Source organism: Macrobrachium nipponense, chromosome 2 (assembly GCF_015104395.2).
Source record: "Macrobrachium nipponense isolate FS-2020 chromosome 2, ASM1510439v2, whole genome shotgun sequence".
In the NCBI taxonomy this organism is placed as follows: Eukaryota; Metazoa; Arthropoda; class Malacostraca; order Decapoda; family Palaemonidae; genus Macrobrachium; species Macrobrachium nipponense.
In genome coordinates, this window is record NC_087201.1 from 53,604,304 (window position 1) to 53,621,324 (window position 17,021).

Consider the following 17,021-nt stretch of genomic DNA (forward strand, 5'->3'; position numbering starts at 1 on the left):
GATTCCAGTGAAGTCGATTTTAAGACTATGCAAATGATGTAAAATTTCCCGAAATCAATATGAAATACCAGTCTGAACAGCTCTGAGAAAGTTTTTGTGTTTAAATTTAGAATGGCGAACACGCTTGACAATATCAGACGGTAATGACCATTGTGCAGTGATTTAAGTGCACCGATTAGAATGCAAACATCCTAAGAGACACGTCCTCTGTATTCAGGTGAACCTCATCTATACGAAAAACAACATTGCAACAACGCAGAACACTTCTGACTTCATTCACATTTTCCTTTTTTTTTTACCACATCTATGATTTTATTTCATGGGATAATATAAAATTTCATTTTGGTAATTAGCACAAGGTATTTTAGTTCGGTAAAATAACCATTGCAAAATAAATAAAGATGAAAAAACACAGATTAACCAACTTTTCTAAACTATTTACAACCAATCAGCTTCAAAGAATGGTTGTGACGTAATCAGTAGGCGGGGCTTTACTGCAATGCTGGTTGCTCTTTGCTATAGTCTTCCACTCCACCTCTGTAACAGATGATGGTAGATGGGTCACGGGCCCTAGGGAAAAGTCTGAACTGTTTCATGAAGCTAAGCAATCTGCTGATGATGTCCCTCTACCTGATACTTGTCATTATGAACCTCTTTTTACAAAATTTGCATTTCAATACAGGGATGTTTAGAAAATTCTGGATAATATTGATAGCTGAGGTGGAGAAGACCCTGATGAGTTCTTCCCTTTGTTTTTTTTTTTAAGTTTCTAGTGTGCTGTGACTGCTGTCTCCCAAGTGTAGTAGATAATATAGATTTTTATGCTGTAGTATCTTTGCAGATGAGCGCAAGCTTAGCAATACAGTGCCTGTTCCAAAGAGTGGCATATTTGCTGACTGTAGTAACTGCAGGCCAATCTCTATTCTTCTTGTGCTCTCCACAGTTGCCGAAAAACTTATTTTTAAGCCATTTTATATATATATATATATATCTATATATAATTATATCTATAATTATATCTTATTATATATATATTGAATCTGAAGGATTGTTAGCTGACTGTCAATATGCATATAGGAAGCAGCTAGGTTCTTATGATGCTCTTTTAGAGTTGACATAGTCCACCGTTGGACGAGTGGTTTTCGCACTCGGCTACGAATCCGGTGGTCCGAAGTTCGATTCTCGGCTCGGCCAACGGGGAATCAGATGAATTTATTTCTGGTGATAGGAATTAATTTCTCGATATAATGTGGTTCGGATTCCATAATAACAGTAGGTCCCGTTGCTAAGTAACCAATCGGTTCCTATCCACGTAAAAATGTCTAATCCTTCGGGCCAGCCCTAGGAGAGCTGTTAATCAGCTCAGTGGTCTGGTAAAATAAAATATACTAAACTAGAGTTGACATGCCAGTTGCAAGGGAACCTTGATATGGTTTTTGAAAAATACTATTTACTTTTGAAAATTGTGATATTTTTATATGCATTTTCCCTGTTAAAGGAATGAATACGACTGCTGGTGTGGCACTCTGACCTTTTCACAAAAAAGCATATAGTAGGCTATTACTGGGATTCATTCACGTGTTATTGTATGCATCGGTGATTGGTAGCATCTTTGCTCACCAGACAAGGGAACAAAGTACAACTATTGGGATTGGACAAGAAGGTGACCTAAGCCAAGAATTTGGTATCTGGCTAATTAGTAAACCGTGGTAGTCAAAACAAGCTTTAAAAATGGCATAGGACTAGCAACCTCGCCCCAAAAAGTCTTACAGGAAACGACAGAGCTAGCCACAGAATCACTCGCCTTGTATGTATGCATGTATGTACACACACACACACACACACACACACACACACACATATATATATATATATATATTATATAAATATATATATATATATATATATATATATATATATCTATATATATTATATATATATATATATATATATATCATATATATATATATATATATATATATTTATATATACACATAGTAGGCTACATATACATGTGTGCGTGAGAAAGAGAGAAGAGCGTGCATACGCACGCGTCAAGTGTTCAACCTGTCCGTTATCAAAAGCAGGTTTTATGCCTGGCCAGCAGGCTCACAGAATTTCATATACATCTTGGAGGACAGAGAACATTCGACCCGAGAAGGCCACTTGGGCTGGCTGTGGCAATTTGACTGTGACTTTCCCCATCGGAATGCAACGGCAAATAAAACAAGACAGTGGTAACTACCACATTCACACGTTAACTGCTGAATTGTTGTGGAATCCTTCGTTTTGATTTCCACAGGCAAAACACGTACACAGGCAAAACACGTACTAAGGCCAGGGTTGTTATAGCATTTACTTTCTCTTTGGGATACCAAGTCACGGGTCAGAGCAGGCCCGTGGACCGCAGGTTGCCCACATAATCCGTGAAATGGGCGTGGCAGGAAACTGTGATATATTATTCGTAAATAGCTACCCTTTTGTTGAATTGGCTATTTTAGAATTCCTGTACTACATAAAAATGTGTGCTCTCTTACAGTGAAATTTGCTCTCATTTTATCAAACGGTTAATTCCACTGAGCGCATTAATAATCGTGTCTGTCGTCCAAGCGATAAAATGTGTTAGACAAACCGCACCTTTCATTACATTGATGCGTCTGCTTACAGCTTCCTGTCTGATGTCATCTCCTAACTAACCACAGAAACCTTTTCTTTAGGCACACCCTTTTTGTTAGCATGATTGATATTAATTAAATTCTTACTTGTCCGATTTGCTGATACACAAACATGTTATGATTAAAAACGAAGGAAAGAAAGAAAAAGAAAACTTAGGCGGTAAGAGTACCGGATTAAAAGGCTCATCCATAGATATAGAGAGGAAGCTATCGCATGTTGTTTTCAGCAATTTTAAAGCCCATTAGGTAATATACGGAAATTTATTGAAGCCTTTGTTCTTAAACTGCAATCGTTGCTCGTGAAATTAATTTGCTGAAATAAACTTTTGGCAGAAACATACCAGTTGTGCTCTGCAATTCTTATATACTTGCGCAATACTTTTCATTTTATAGTGTTTACTAATATATATAAGGAGAACAATGTTAATTTGAAGTTTTTTGTGTTCAAAGACACGTAACGCCATATAATTAATAAATGTACTTCGATTAAAATAAGATAATATTATAGATAATTTTCGCTTAAAAAATTCGAGGGAGTGATTTGTTTGATAGTTTTAATTATCTATCAGAGAAAACGGGGCCGAACAATAGTGACGGGTGCCTGTGCGTAGGTGTGGTGGTACAATTCGGGTGCCTTAGGTGCCAGATGGTAAGTGTAGAAGAAAGTACTGTACTTAAACTTTTCAGATTCTTATTGTGATAACGTAACCAGCTCAGTTGCTCTCCAAAGGTGTTATTTTCACGGTAAAACAACAGAGAAGGGCAGAGAATAACACCAGGCCTCTTATCATCAAGACGATTGGGCTGAAGGCGGGTCCACTTTTTTTTTTTCTTTTCTGTCGCAGGCCACTGTAGGTGTAACCTGCGCTGTTTACTTGCCTATTTATAGTTATGAGGAGTAGTTCTTACAGGGAAAGGTGCGTCAGGTGAGATCTTCCTGTTTGATTAATGTAAGTACCTTTAATTTATTTGAAAGGGGAGTGCCTCACGTACCAAACAGCATAGGCTAGTTTAGGCTAGTTTAGCCTAGCCTAGTAGGTATGTTACTAGCTAGGTACTACTACTACTATGTTAGCCCAATATGACTACCCAATAATGTAGTATACCTAGCCTAGTAGGCTATATACCTAGTATTAGACTACTAGAAGTTCTGGTGAATAGAAATTTGTCCTTTAGGCTAAGTAGGCTATCAGTACCTAGTGGAATACCCTAGCTTAGGTATGTAGGCTAAGAACAATTTAAAAAAGGTGCCTGTGGCTCATGTCTGTAGCCTGTCCTTGCAAACTATGATCGTGAATTAAAATTGGTATTACCTAGGTATTAGGGCAAAAAACTGCATGGTACAGGGGTGGACCATGTACGATCAATGTGTACAACCCCAAAAAAAGTACATTATAACTCGTCCTGACATCGGAGATGGGCATCAGTCACGACTTGTTGTTGGTGAGAAACGGAGCTAAAGACCTCTACTCCAGTGTCAGGACGCGTTATAATGTACTTTTCTTGGGGTTGTACACATTGATCGTACATGGTCCACCCCTGTACCATGCGGTTTTTTACCCTATACTACTGTGAAATGTTAAATTGATAAATGTAAAGGAGGAGGCCTTTTGAAGATATCTCTTAGGTAGGGTAAAATATTGAATGGCCGGCCTCTACCATAGTGTGACTACCTTCCTGAAAATTGGAAATTGTGGCCTTACCTAATTTGTGACTTGGGAGAAAAAACTTTGGTACTTTGAGAGGAAAGTCCAGGTCTCGAGATGTTGCTTCGATGGGTGCAGGGTCTTATCTAATGTCTATCCTGGGTTGCAGGACGTGTTAAAGTGCTTTTTTGGGAAGGTGGTCGTACTATGGTCGAGGCTGGCCATTTGGTATTTTATCCTAGGTAGGTATTATTGATATACCTAATTTTTTGGCTAAACAATATAGAAAATGGTGTATAGGTAGTATAATGCAGTAAAATGAGATAATCAGAGAAAATTATCGAGAGAATGAGAAATTTGCTTTCTTTTTGTTTATGTTTTCGTGGTAGTGTGATGCAACATGTAGTATCTTTTGTATCGTTCAAAACCTCAGATGCAATGGAAAAATGTTGTATGGTTTCCAAGTACTATGTTGAATTTTTATGCTTGTGTCATAGCTACCATGTTGATAAGGATGTAAATTCACAGATATGTTATCTTTTATTCCCTGGTGTCGTGTAATTTACATGAAATTAGTACAGCTGTTCCCTTAGGGGGGTTAGTGCCATCAGTGGACCTCATGCAGTGCACTGTAGGCATTACTTAAGGTTCTTTTCAGCGTCCCTTCGGCCTCTAGTGGAAACCACTTTCGTACCTTTTACTGTACCTTTCATATTCTCTTCATCTTACTTTCCACCCTCTCCTAACACTTGATTCATAGTGCAACTGCGAGGTTTTCCTCCTGTAACACCTTTCAAATGTTTTGCTGTCAATTTCCATTTCAACACTGAATGACCTCATAGGTGTCAGTGCTTGGCCTTGAGGTCTAAATTCTATATTCAACTCAACTCAATCGAGGCCTATGCAACAGATTTCTTTTTAACTAACGAAGAATATTATTTTTTAAAAATATTACTTTTTTAAAAGCCCTTCTGCTTGATTTATTTTATATACCTGATTTGTAAGAAAACCTGAAGTGCTAGCATGTGTAGACAACTTCATATGCTTTCCTGCCACAAATTGTTGGTACAGAAATGTAAATGTTAAGAGTAATATGTATTTAGTAAGTAAAGACACCTAATTAGTACACTTAGGCCTAAAAACAAAACCTAGTTTGTTCCGACACTGATATAAACACTACATCATGTGATAGAAGTAATCTTAGGTGCGCGTGCAGATACGGCTGTGGTAGACTTGCTTTAGAGAGTTAGATTAGCTATTTAAGAAGCTAGGAGGACCAGCATCCTCCAATTTGTTCTTAACCATCTTTGCATTTAGATGTGCTTCTTTATGGCCTGCATAATATTCACCTTGCTTTTATTAATTTGTCAATTCCTTTCCCTATAGTTTTCAAGTGTTTGCAATTGAGTTGATTATGGTATATATATATATATATAAAGACTTTGTCATAGAGCATTTGTTGTGTTTTTCCCCAGACTGTGAAAGGGTCAGGGAAAGAAGTTTCTTGCAAATGCCCAGGTTTGACTTGAAAAGGTAGAAAATTTGGATACTAGTTTTTTTTTTTCACCGTTTGAGATTAACCCTGGTTCAGTGTTCAGAATTCAGAGGACAAGATTGTTATCGAACTATGAAGTGTAAAGAGCGTGAACTGTGGTCTGCTTCTCAGTGTGAAAGATGTGATCACAGAGGTGCTGAGAATTCAGAAAAATGAAAATCTCCACAGGCAATTGATAACCCTAACCTGTCCATTATGTGTATCCTATCCCCCAGCAACTTAGCTTCCACTCTGCTTCCCGTTACTGCAGGAAGGAATCTTCCGTCTCTTCCTTCTTTGGAGAAGAAATCTCTCATCCATCAGGAATGTCAGTTCTAGCGAGGTTTTTTTGGTAAAGACATAGTTCTTGATATGTCCAGGACTCCAGGCCAATAAAGAAAGCCTGGTCAAATGTTTTCCCATCTAGCCTGGTACCAGTGCCCAGCGGTCTCAAGAGGGGGAGGGCAACGCTGACTCCTAGCATATCTCCCGACCCAGTAGCAGGCCCCAGTGGTGTGAGACGGAGTGGAAGTTTCATTGCAACTTCTGCCTCTCTTATTTCTTCATCCAGTTTTTCTCCTGCTGTTTCCAAACATCACATTCCCGATGAACTACCGAGAGCTTCAACCGATCACGCTTGAGAAGTGTGACCCCGCACATTGCCTCTATGGAACTTTTAGAACGTCACTCATCCCATTGTAAACATTTTTCTGGTTTAATAAAGAAACCTTTGGTCACGATCGATAAGCATGATTCTGCACAGTGCATACCTTTCGCAGTCAGAAACATCAATTAGAGAGTTGCCTCACACATGCAGGTAGTGAGCGGTCACTCCTCTTTCTGCAGGATTTTCGAAGGCCTCCCATTCCCGTTCCAAAAGCAGAACATACCATGGCAGTCCTCACAAGAGAACAGAATATGTGGAACCGGGTTATTCTCCTGCAAATAGACGTTGAATGACTTATACTTTTTCCTGTGCTCCTCACAACTACTCTGGCTCTGCACATGAACTTAAGAGTTGTCCTTTTCAATTGATGATGACACACAGGAACGTTTGTCTTCAGGGCACACAGTCCCCGGTTATTGGCGGACTTGGTGTATGGTGATCAGGTTTTATGCTTAATGCCATAAAATCAGTGAATTAGGGCGCCATAACGCAGTGAGTTCTGGTTATTGGCACTGTAAGGTTCTGATAATAGAGTTATGGCGCTATAACATACCTAACAGAGACACTAGTAAACAGTTATTGGTGCCATTAACTGGTTATTGGCACCATCAACCAGTTATCAGCACCACTAACCAGTTATTGGTGCCATTTACCAGTTGTCGGTGGCATAAGCGCCATAAATCACAGAGTTTCCGTTAATGGCTATTTTCACTTATCAGCACCCCATTGAAAATGGAACCCTGCCAATAACTGGGGAATGCCTGTATTCTGAATGTCGTTTCTCCTCTTACCATTCAACAAAACCAGTAAGAAAAGGAAAACTTGAAATTCTCCAGATCTAATCCCTTCACCTCATCAGAGATCGAAGACCAGTCGTGTACTATTCACACACTGCAATCTCTTATCTGGAACAATTGTCGATGTCTAGACAGTGAACTTCTCTGGATTTGGAGTCAAGTTCCTGTCTTTTAGTTCAAGATATTGCAAATGAAAGTCTTGGTTTTTTATACCTCATTAATAAGATAAGGGGGATAAAGACAATTTAGCAAACTGCATTTTTAGAAGAAGTGGCTTTTCCAACTTGGGAAACCAGGAATTCTATTTGGCTTGGTAAAGACATCAATTAAAGATAATGTGGACTTCCATATACCAATCCATCTGTCTTGCCGCAAATACCTTCGCTTTATCCTCGGAGAGATGGTGTACCAGTTCAGGGCATTTTGTTTCGGGCTCTCGACCACTCCTCAGGTGTTCACCCTCATTTCATCTTGGGTCCATTTGCAAGGGATATGTCTTTTGAGGTACCTCAATGATTGGCTACAGGACAAAGATTGCCTTTTGATATTTGCCACAATCTGGGGATTGTGGTAAATTTCAAGAAGTCCGATCTCAACCCCAAACAGAAGATAAAGTATCTGGGCATGCTGATAGATATGGTAGCAGCAAGAGTCTTCCCCTCGGACTCTTGTATCAGCAGGTTCAGAAAGGCAGCACAGCTGTTCCTGTCTTGTCAGGAGCAGCAAACTCGGCAATGCAATGCCAAGTCTGATTGGTCACCTGTCATCCTTGGAGAGGCTGGTCCCTCATTGGCGGCTTCACCTTCAGTCTCTCAAGTGGAGACTGAAGGAGTTTTAGGTGCTGATTTCAGGTGTGTGGAACCATCACAACAAACACTTTCACATCAATATCCTGGAACTCAGGGGGGCCTTCTTAGCCCTCAAAGAATTCCAGGATAGAGTAATAGGACATACCGTCGTGTTGATGAGCAACACCACCATGGTGTTGGCAAATGTCAACAAGCTGGGAGTTCTTGTATCCCTCCTGCTTCATCAGTTGACAGTGTAGGTGCATGAGTGGGAGGTGGCTTACTCGGTGGAGCTGTTGGCCAGATACATTCCAGGCAAGAGGAATGTAGTCACCAACAAGCCAGTGGCCAGAATCATGTGATATGTGCAGAAAATTCGCCTATTTGCGGTATTTATCTATGAGAAATATCCACAAATTCCCGATTAGCAATTCAGTAGAGCTCTCAGCCAGGTATATCCCAGGCAAACTGAATGTGGTCACAGACACAGCCATCAGGATCAGATCCTAGACACAGAGTGGTCCCTTCAAGTGGTAGCAGACAAGCTTTTCCAGGTTTGGGGGAAACCCATGCTGGACCTTTTTGCGACTCGCTTCAACAGGAAGTTGGAGATATTCTGTTCAGAGGTCCCAGATCCTTTAGTGTTAGCAGAGGACACATTCCAACATCCCTGGGACAACCTAGAGGTGTATTCCTTCCCTCCGTTTTGTTTGATCTGTCAGGTTCTGAACAGGCTAATGAGTTCACAGGGTCTCAGGTAGCCCCACTGTGGCCTCATGCGGAATGGTTCCCAGATCTGCTGTCGTTGTCAGAGGTTCCAAGGGAAATTCCCCCTTGACGACATCTGTGTCAGTTGCATGCGGAAAGGTTCCACCAGTCAGTAGAATCCCTGTCTCTTCACGGTTGGAGGTTATCAAGTATCTCCTCTGAGCGAGAGGCTTTTCTCAGAGAACAGCAGGGCATATGTCCAGCAGTCTCAGAAAGTCGACCTCTGCGCTTTACCAAGGCAAATGGGCGATCCACTGTGATTGGTGCCGCAACAGGGCTTTTCTCCACTCGCAACCTCTATTCAGTGAATAGCAGACTTTTTAACCTTCCTCAGAGATGAGAAACGTTTGTCCGTTCTGCCATTAGAGGCTACAGGGCGGCCTTGAGTCTGGTATTACGCCTTAAGGGTATCAAGATCTCCTCTTCCTTGGAACTTTCCCTGCTAGTTAAGGGGTTTGAGCAGTTGAGTTCTCCTAGAGAGCTCAAGCCTCCGACGTGGGATTTTTCCTTGGTTCTCAAGAGCTTCACTAAGGGTCCATATGAGCCCTTGCATCGCTCATCTGACAGGAACTTGATGCTCAAGACAGTTTTCCTTCTGGCTTTGGCATCTTCCAAGAGGGTAGGAGAGCTCCACGGTCTAAGCTATGATGTGAAGCACACCAGGGGTTGGGGGTCGGTGTCCTTCGAATTTGTCCCGGAATTCGTGGCCAAGACCCAAAATCCCTCTGTGCACGATGACAGGTTCACTTTGTTTTCCATTCCATCACTGAATGACTTTGTGGGTGGTGATGCCCAAGAGCTTTTGTTGTGCCCTGTCCAGGCTCTGCGTTGCTATCTTAAAAGAACTCTGCACCTTTGACCGGGCTGCCGCAGACTTTTTGTTAGCACAGGCTATACGAAGAAAGAGGTGTCTAAGAATACCATCTCTTTTTGGATACGGTAAGCCATCAGACAGGCATACTTGGCTCTTGATGATTCCACCACCATGTATGTGCAGGCTAGAGCGCATGACATTAGGGGTATTGGTCCCTCTCTTGCTTTCAAAAAGAACTTGGCTGTACATAGAGTGCTGAGTGCTGGTACTTAGTTACGCCAGTCCACGTTCACCTCTTTCTATCTTAAGGATGTTGCCCTCAAATCTACGGACACGTTTTCCCTGGGTCCTGTGGTGGCTGCCCAACAGGTTGTGTAACTCATAATTGCCCGTAACAGGGCACTTTTGTATCTTACCTAAGATGATTGTGTGGATGAGAGAATGAGTCAGTTAGCTGGTCTCCTTTCTCTTGTACCTTTCCTTCTTCCTTCGGGTGGTTTAAGGAATAGACACGTCATTCGCTGGACTGGTCTGATACAGGTGAGTAAGGTAGTCATACTGATAGTGTGGTTGCTTAATATACAAATATCTAACCCGCTATTCGGTAGCACATGCTCCACTCCTTGGCAAGGAGGAGTTGGGAGTAGTACAAACCCTGGTGTATTGGTTTGCTATTGGACAGTTAAAGTTTCTCTTTGGTTCCCTATACAATGATTCTCCCAGACCCTGAGTGACATATTATGTCACTCAGGGTCTGAGTGGTTAGATATCAATTTATCTAGCTTCTCAATGGGCTTCAGTCCCTCTCCAGAAGTCATTTCTTCTGGAAGTGGACTGGTGGGTAGGCTCTCAGCCAGTTTAGGTTGTCTTGTACCTCCCTCCAAGTATGAGTCTATCCTATTGTTAAGACCGAAGGTTTGTTTGTTTATGAACAAATTACAGATTATCTAAGACCGTTTGTATTTTTCTTAGCTACAAGCCTGAGGTCTTTACATTATACTGCCCACCTCTAGCCGCCCCTCTGTTTGTTAAGACATCCTGCGTTGGGAAAGACTGATGCGGTGGCTTAGGTGCGTGGTCTTTGACCACTCCTCACCCGATCTACACATGCGTTGCCAGATATCACAAGATTCCTTGCTTTCATCTGCTTTTTAACCAGATCCAGCTAGGCTCTCTGGTATTATAACAATATTTTACCTTAGAAATAGTGCTAAAGGAACCTATTTCACTGGGCGACACGGGCCCTTCGCCCAGAAATAGATTTTTCCTACGTCAAAATCCCTTTGTTAAGACCTCAGGTTTGTAGCTATGAAAAATACAAATTGTCTTGGAAAATTTGTCATTTTGGATAAAAGCTTATTTACAGTTCCAATACACATTAAGGCCCATGACATCTGGAGTATTGGTCCTTCAGTTGCTGTTAGGAAGAACTGCGTCGTGGGACAGATTCTCTGCTCCGGTCTGGAACAGACAAACCACCTTAATTTTCTATTTGAAAGATGTTGCATACAAATCCATGGACACTTACACACTAGGTCCAGTGGTGTTTGCTCAACAAGGTTGATGGATATGATACCTTAGCCCTATTTGCATTATGTTGAGCAGTCCTTCTTTATAACATCACCTTGGCCTGGCATGTCATGTGCACAAGATAGGATTTTCTGGCTCTGTTAGAATGTAGAGCGTCCATATATCTATCACATTATACATTAAAGAGTGATTATTATTCTTTTTTACTTATGGTTGAGTTCTTGTGGTTTCTGTTGATTAATTTTTATTTTTGGGAGAGATCTTCCTCCCTCCTCTCTCTGAGTCTCCTATCACATGATGATGTGATGTTTGCATCAGTATTGGAACAAATAACAAATTTGTAACAAATTTATTTTTCCAAACATACAAACCCACAACATCATGTATAAATATAATTCCCGTCCTCTTACCTCCCCTCTTTCAAGGTCTCTCTCCTCATCTGCCTTCTTCAACAATTATAACTTTTTGCCTCTCTGGCTATTCACAAATTGGAGAATGCTGGTCCTGCTGCCATCTTGAATAGCTAGTCTTACTCTCTAAAGCGAGTGTATCATAGCTGTTTGCACATATGCGCCTAAAAGCACTCCTATTACATGATGTTGGGGGTAAGTATGTTAGGAAAAATTCACATTTTAGCTGAATTTGTCATATGAATAGAAGTGTAATTTCCAAGGCGAACATTTACTAGTAAACCATTATTTTAGGAGTACGTAGCTAAGAAATGTAACAAATAATTTCATCTTTTATGAAAATACAAGTATTCTAATAAGGACTATAGAATAAATGTTTTCAAGATCATTTTATTGACTTTACATTGTTGTAGATGTGTTCCAACTGGTTCATGTTGCTGCCACCCTAATGGTTAATTTCTCAGAGGCCATGCCCACCCATTGTTATTAGTGAATGCGATTTTTGTTACAGTAATAATTAGTATGTGTTTTATTTATCTTTTTTTATTATGAACTGTAAAAATAATCAACTAGGACTTCAAAATTTTATGGTTGCAATTTAAGCCAATATTAATATGAAATCTTTTTATGATGTTTCTTATCAATTGAACATTTTAACCTAGGCTTGATAAAGAAATATTTTGTTGAACACATTGACGCTGAATGAATGAAAGTTTTGGAAATGTTCTCTCACTAGTTTTCTGAAATTTGGCCCGTGTAATATTTTCTTAGTTTTAATTAATATGACAGATTTTACTCTTGTGAGACATATTGTGACCATATCTTGTAAAAGACATTGTTTTTGCATTGAAGTAAAAGATTAATATTCCACATTAGGTAGCCAGTTGGTGAATTTTTAATGAAATCCTATGCAGTCTTTTATCATCCTCAGGGATTATTGTAAAAATACAGTGTTCCCCTGCATTCGCCAGAGGTAGGCACCAGAACCCCAGCGAATAGCTAGTACCTGGGAATAGTTGAAACCTAAATAAAAATGCTTAAAACTGGCTATTTTGTTAGGTAAAACTCAAGAAAAACCCACTATAAATGTGTCTACCGGGTTTTTTTAATAGTTTTATCGCAAAAAGTTTATTTTATGATGAAATTGATATAAAAAACCAGGAATTTGTGGATATTTTTCGTAGAAAAATACCGTGAATAGGCGAATTGTCCACAAATAATGGTGGTATATGTTCCAGAGAGAAATCTGCGAATACGAGAGCCCGTGAATTTTGAGTCCACGAAAGGGGGAGGGGAGGGTTCAGTGTATAGACAAAAGGTGTGAATTTTTCATTATCTCGGTACATTTCTTAAATGATCTCATCCATACTGCATTAGTTACACCATTTTCTACCATGTTTATCAGAAAAGTATGTTAACAGCAATATCATTGTGAGGATATCACCTTTACATTTATAGGCAGTCCCAGGTTATCGGTGGTCTCGGTTATTGGCAATCCAGTTTTAAACTGGCTATTTATGGCGCGATAACAGGCCGAGTTTCTGTTATCAGCACCTTACGGCGCCATAACATACCTAACAGAGGTGCCATTACCCTTTTATCAGCTCCATTAACTGAAACTCGGCGCCATAATCAGGAGAGTTTTGGCGAGTGGTGGTTTTTGCTTATCAGCACCCCACCAAGAATGGAACCCCCATAGATAACCAGGGACTGCCTCTACTACCATTAATTCTTTGCTAAAATTAACTTTGATATTAGAAATGGTTGAATGTTAGTCATTTTGCATATTTTATTATGGAATAATTATAGGTTAGTTGGGCTTGGGTGTTCAAGGGGGAAGGGTTACTTTGCCTTGTAGATTAGGTTAGGGAAGGCAAGGTTGGGCTATGTACTGTACTATTATTCTGACTTACAGCTTGCAGTGCTTTGAGTAAAACCAGACCTCTTAGGTCTGGTAAACCTGAAGACCACAATATTTATCACCTTTTCCATATGTTTGTGTATGCCTTTTGTTTGTATTCATGATATTTAGTCTTGTTTATGATTTTACGTTCATTCCCAAGGAGCTTGTACTAAACATGGTACCCATTTTGCATTTAGACATTTAGACTGGATAGCTACTGATTCAAAGGGGTGTGGTAGGTAGTAGTATTCTTCAGTTTTATCTTAGGCTGAATGTTGAGGTGTTGAGGGATCTGAATGCACCCAGGCAGTCAGAAGTTGGATCTCTCTCAGTTTTGGGGAGAGATCTAGAGATAGTGTCAGTGGCCTTTAGCATATACATGTAGTAAAGTGATGGGTATGTATATGAAAAAGTTAATTTTATTTTCAAAACTGTCTATAGAGTGGAGTAATACTGTATTGAAGTGTAGTTTGGTAATTTTCATTCATTGATTATAATTTTTGTAAAAGATATTTATTTTATTGATAAATGAGAGTGAAGAATTAAAGGGATTTTTTTTCAACAACTGCATTGTCACAAATGAAATTTTAGTACAGAATATCATCTGGAGGTTGTCTATCTTTACAGCTGTAAGCCATGGATGATATTTTTCACTGGTGTCGAGAGGGTAACACGGTACAAGTACGACTATGGCTTGATGACACTGAACATGATATGAATCAAGGGTATGTATTTATTTGCCTTTGCACTTTTGAACAGAATTAGTGTCCTCACTGAAAAATATTGCTCTAGTATATCAATGAACGTCGTCAGAAACTTGACAATGAAAGCACTTAAGGGTACATTTTTCCATAATCTTAGTGTTGATGATAACTATTTTCCTTAATCATGGTTGGTAACCGTTTCCTTTTTCTTAGTATTGATGATAACCTTTTTCCTTATTCTTATGTGCTGATGATAACCTGTTTCCTTAATCTTAACGTTGATGGTAAAGTCAGTGGTATTAAACTATGGCCTGTGCCATAGCATTGTTTCAGTGTCTTGCCCAGTATGTATTAAAATCATGTGGTAATTATAATTTATTTATATTATATTACTCTCTTTATCCTGTTAAACTTCACGTTTGGGAGATGTCGCCACTCTTGAATTGTCACATTTTCTAGCTCATAAAGTGGTTATTGTGATTAAAAAATTTTTTTTTTAAATTTTATATATTGATATTTATTCTTACACAATATACAAACTCTCAGTCCTTTACTTTAGGATTTACTTTCGGTGAAGCTGGACAATGGCCGATAAACTTTTGACAAGGTAGTTAGGTAGTTTAATCACAGTTTGGTTGACGGGAGTCCCGCCTTCCCAAACGTAAACATTCCACTTTGCTTTTGGTCGTCATCTAGTGAGGATGAATGATCCCATCTGCCTGACTGTTGCCAGCTGAGTTTTCCTTGGTGGGATCTTTTCATTGTTTATTTTGCATATATTCGTGTGATTATTGTGATTGTCATTACAAGATGCAATGCAGGCCCACGAATCAAAGAAGCCTACCTGTAAACCTCCTTCACCCCTGCATATATTATGGCCTTGGGTGGGTGAAAGGATGTAATAATTTTAGATCATCTGTTGATGTTGACCCTCATGCCCTCTGCACATCATGAAGGGGACATGATTGCAATCCTGAACTGACATGTGACAAGTGTCGTTTTTGGCCTCCTGTGCCGTGGGTGAAGTTTGCAGGGAGGAAACGTTACTGGAGGAAGGGTGCCAATGCATTGTCTGAGGGGTATATGCCCCCAGTGACTCCCTTGGTGGCTGACCTTTTGTCCTCGTTTCTCTCTCCCCCAGCAAACTTCCCCTTCTTGCTCCATCTTCTTCAGGAGAGGCCTCTTCTTCATCTGATTTGTTGGACAAGGAAGATGGAGGGGAGGCAGGTAATCAAAGTGACCTCTGCTTGGAGAGGTCTGTTTGTGCTGAGGGAGTGGAGCTTCCCCTCCACTAACTTGACTTTCCCTTCAGATATGGTGGAGCAACCTTCTGACCTGTTGGCAACGTGACACTCGTTAGGGCTTGTGGGAACTCCCTCCCTGCAAGTCCTGCTGGGCCACCTCACCCAGCCCGTTGTAACTCATATAGTGGAGAACTGACGACTGCCACATTGACTATCTGAGCCTTTGCCAAAGTCCTGTCTGTGGTGTTCTGTCATCACTCGATGGCGACCACTCCCTCGGTGGGGATAGGCATGGCCATGCATCTTGCCAGCCCCTTGAGTTGCGGTACCTCCGCCCTAGTGCTTCATGGTGTCTCCACCTATAGTCACTGTGCTTGCTGCTGCTACAAGTGGTCTTCACTGCTGCTACCCTGTAGTAGTGGAGACTCGCCATGTTTCTGCTATTGCCGCTGCTCCTGTCACTTGGGCAGCTCCTAATGCTCCTGCAGTTCTTCTGATGCCTGCTGCTCCTGCCTTGATGAAGGATCTGACCACCATCCTGAAGTAGGTGACGAAGAAGTTGAAGAATAGATTGAAAAAAGTGTCGTCTTCATCTTTGTTGTCGCTGTCATCTGCTGCCTCTTTCCCTTCTTCCAAGGCATTTCAGTCCAGGAAGAAAAAGGTTGCTTCTCCTCCCCCTAAGAATTCTTTCCTCGAGACTTCTAAGGGGTTGCCTTCCTCCACAGGGGAAGCAGAGGGTTTTTTCACCGGCTGTCCTCAACCTTCAGGTGTGGAAATCAATTCACAAGCCTTGCCTATGCATAGCATTTCAGGAGCCAAGGTTGCATGTACTTTGGTCCATGCCCCTACCACCAGGTCTTGGTGCTGTGTTGAGTTCCTGGTCTGATCGAGACACTCCAAATGTTTGAGTCTCTGAGGAGTCTCAAACATCCTGAACTGGTGACAAAGGAGCCTTTCTTTGTACTGGTGAGGGCACGGGGTGAGAGAGTCGAGACACAGGTGCCTCGGCTTTCCCTGCCAGTACCTCCACCAGTACTCAGCCAGGTGCCGGTGGGGTGCTTCAGTGTCTAACTAAACCTTTGGAGAAGCTAAGAGATGGTCCCCTGCTCAGACTCCCTCGGCAAAGGCAGAGGCTTTGAAGAAGTCTAGGGCATGTTGTGAGGAGGGTGCAAGTTCTCGCCTGCTAGCCGCTTACTCTACTCCTAACATCCCCCATCATGTTTGCACGATTGGTCAGGCTCGACTGAGTTGAGTACGTACTCGACTCGGCATGGCCTGGCTCACGTGAACCTCTCCACTCTTCTCAGGGCAATGCTTCGCTGAGGCAAAAGCATTCTCCTAGAACCTAGACCCATATTGCCGGAGGCGAAAGTGTTTTCCTAGACCCGTATTGCTGTTATCACTGCGGGTTGGTGACCGCACCCGGCTCACCCCTTATGCTAGTTCTACTGGCAGGACAGGTAACAGTGCCTGATCCTCTTCACCTGTCCCCTCAACCCCCTAGGGCTTTTACCAGGAGGCGTGAGTCAGAGAGGGAGAGC

The 17,021-nt window shown here is 41.2% G+C and overlaps 1 protein-coding gene across 3 annotated transcripts in view; it reads left to right on the forward strand.

The window, feature by feature from the left end:
- Window positions 1–3,174: 3,174 nt before the first annotated feature.
- Window positions 3,175–17,021, forward strand: part of LOC135220587 (integrin-linked protein kinase homolog pat-4-like) — a 126,428-nt gene continuing 112,581 nt past the window's right edge. The window contains exons 1-2 of one of the 3 annotated variants that reach the window (XM_064257841.1): window positions 3,175–3,324; window positions 14,160–14,257. In XM_064257841.1, coding sequence (XP_064113911.1) covers window positions 14,169–14,257 — 89 coding nt within the window. In that variant the 5' untranslated portion in view covers window positions 3,175–3,324; window positions 14,160–14,168. The other 2 variants (XM_064257843.1, XM_064257842.1) reach the window with 2 other exon arrangements.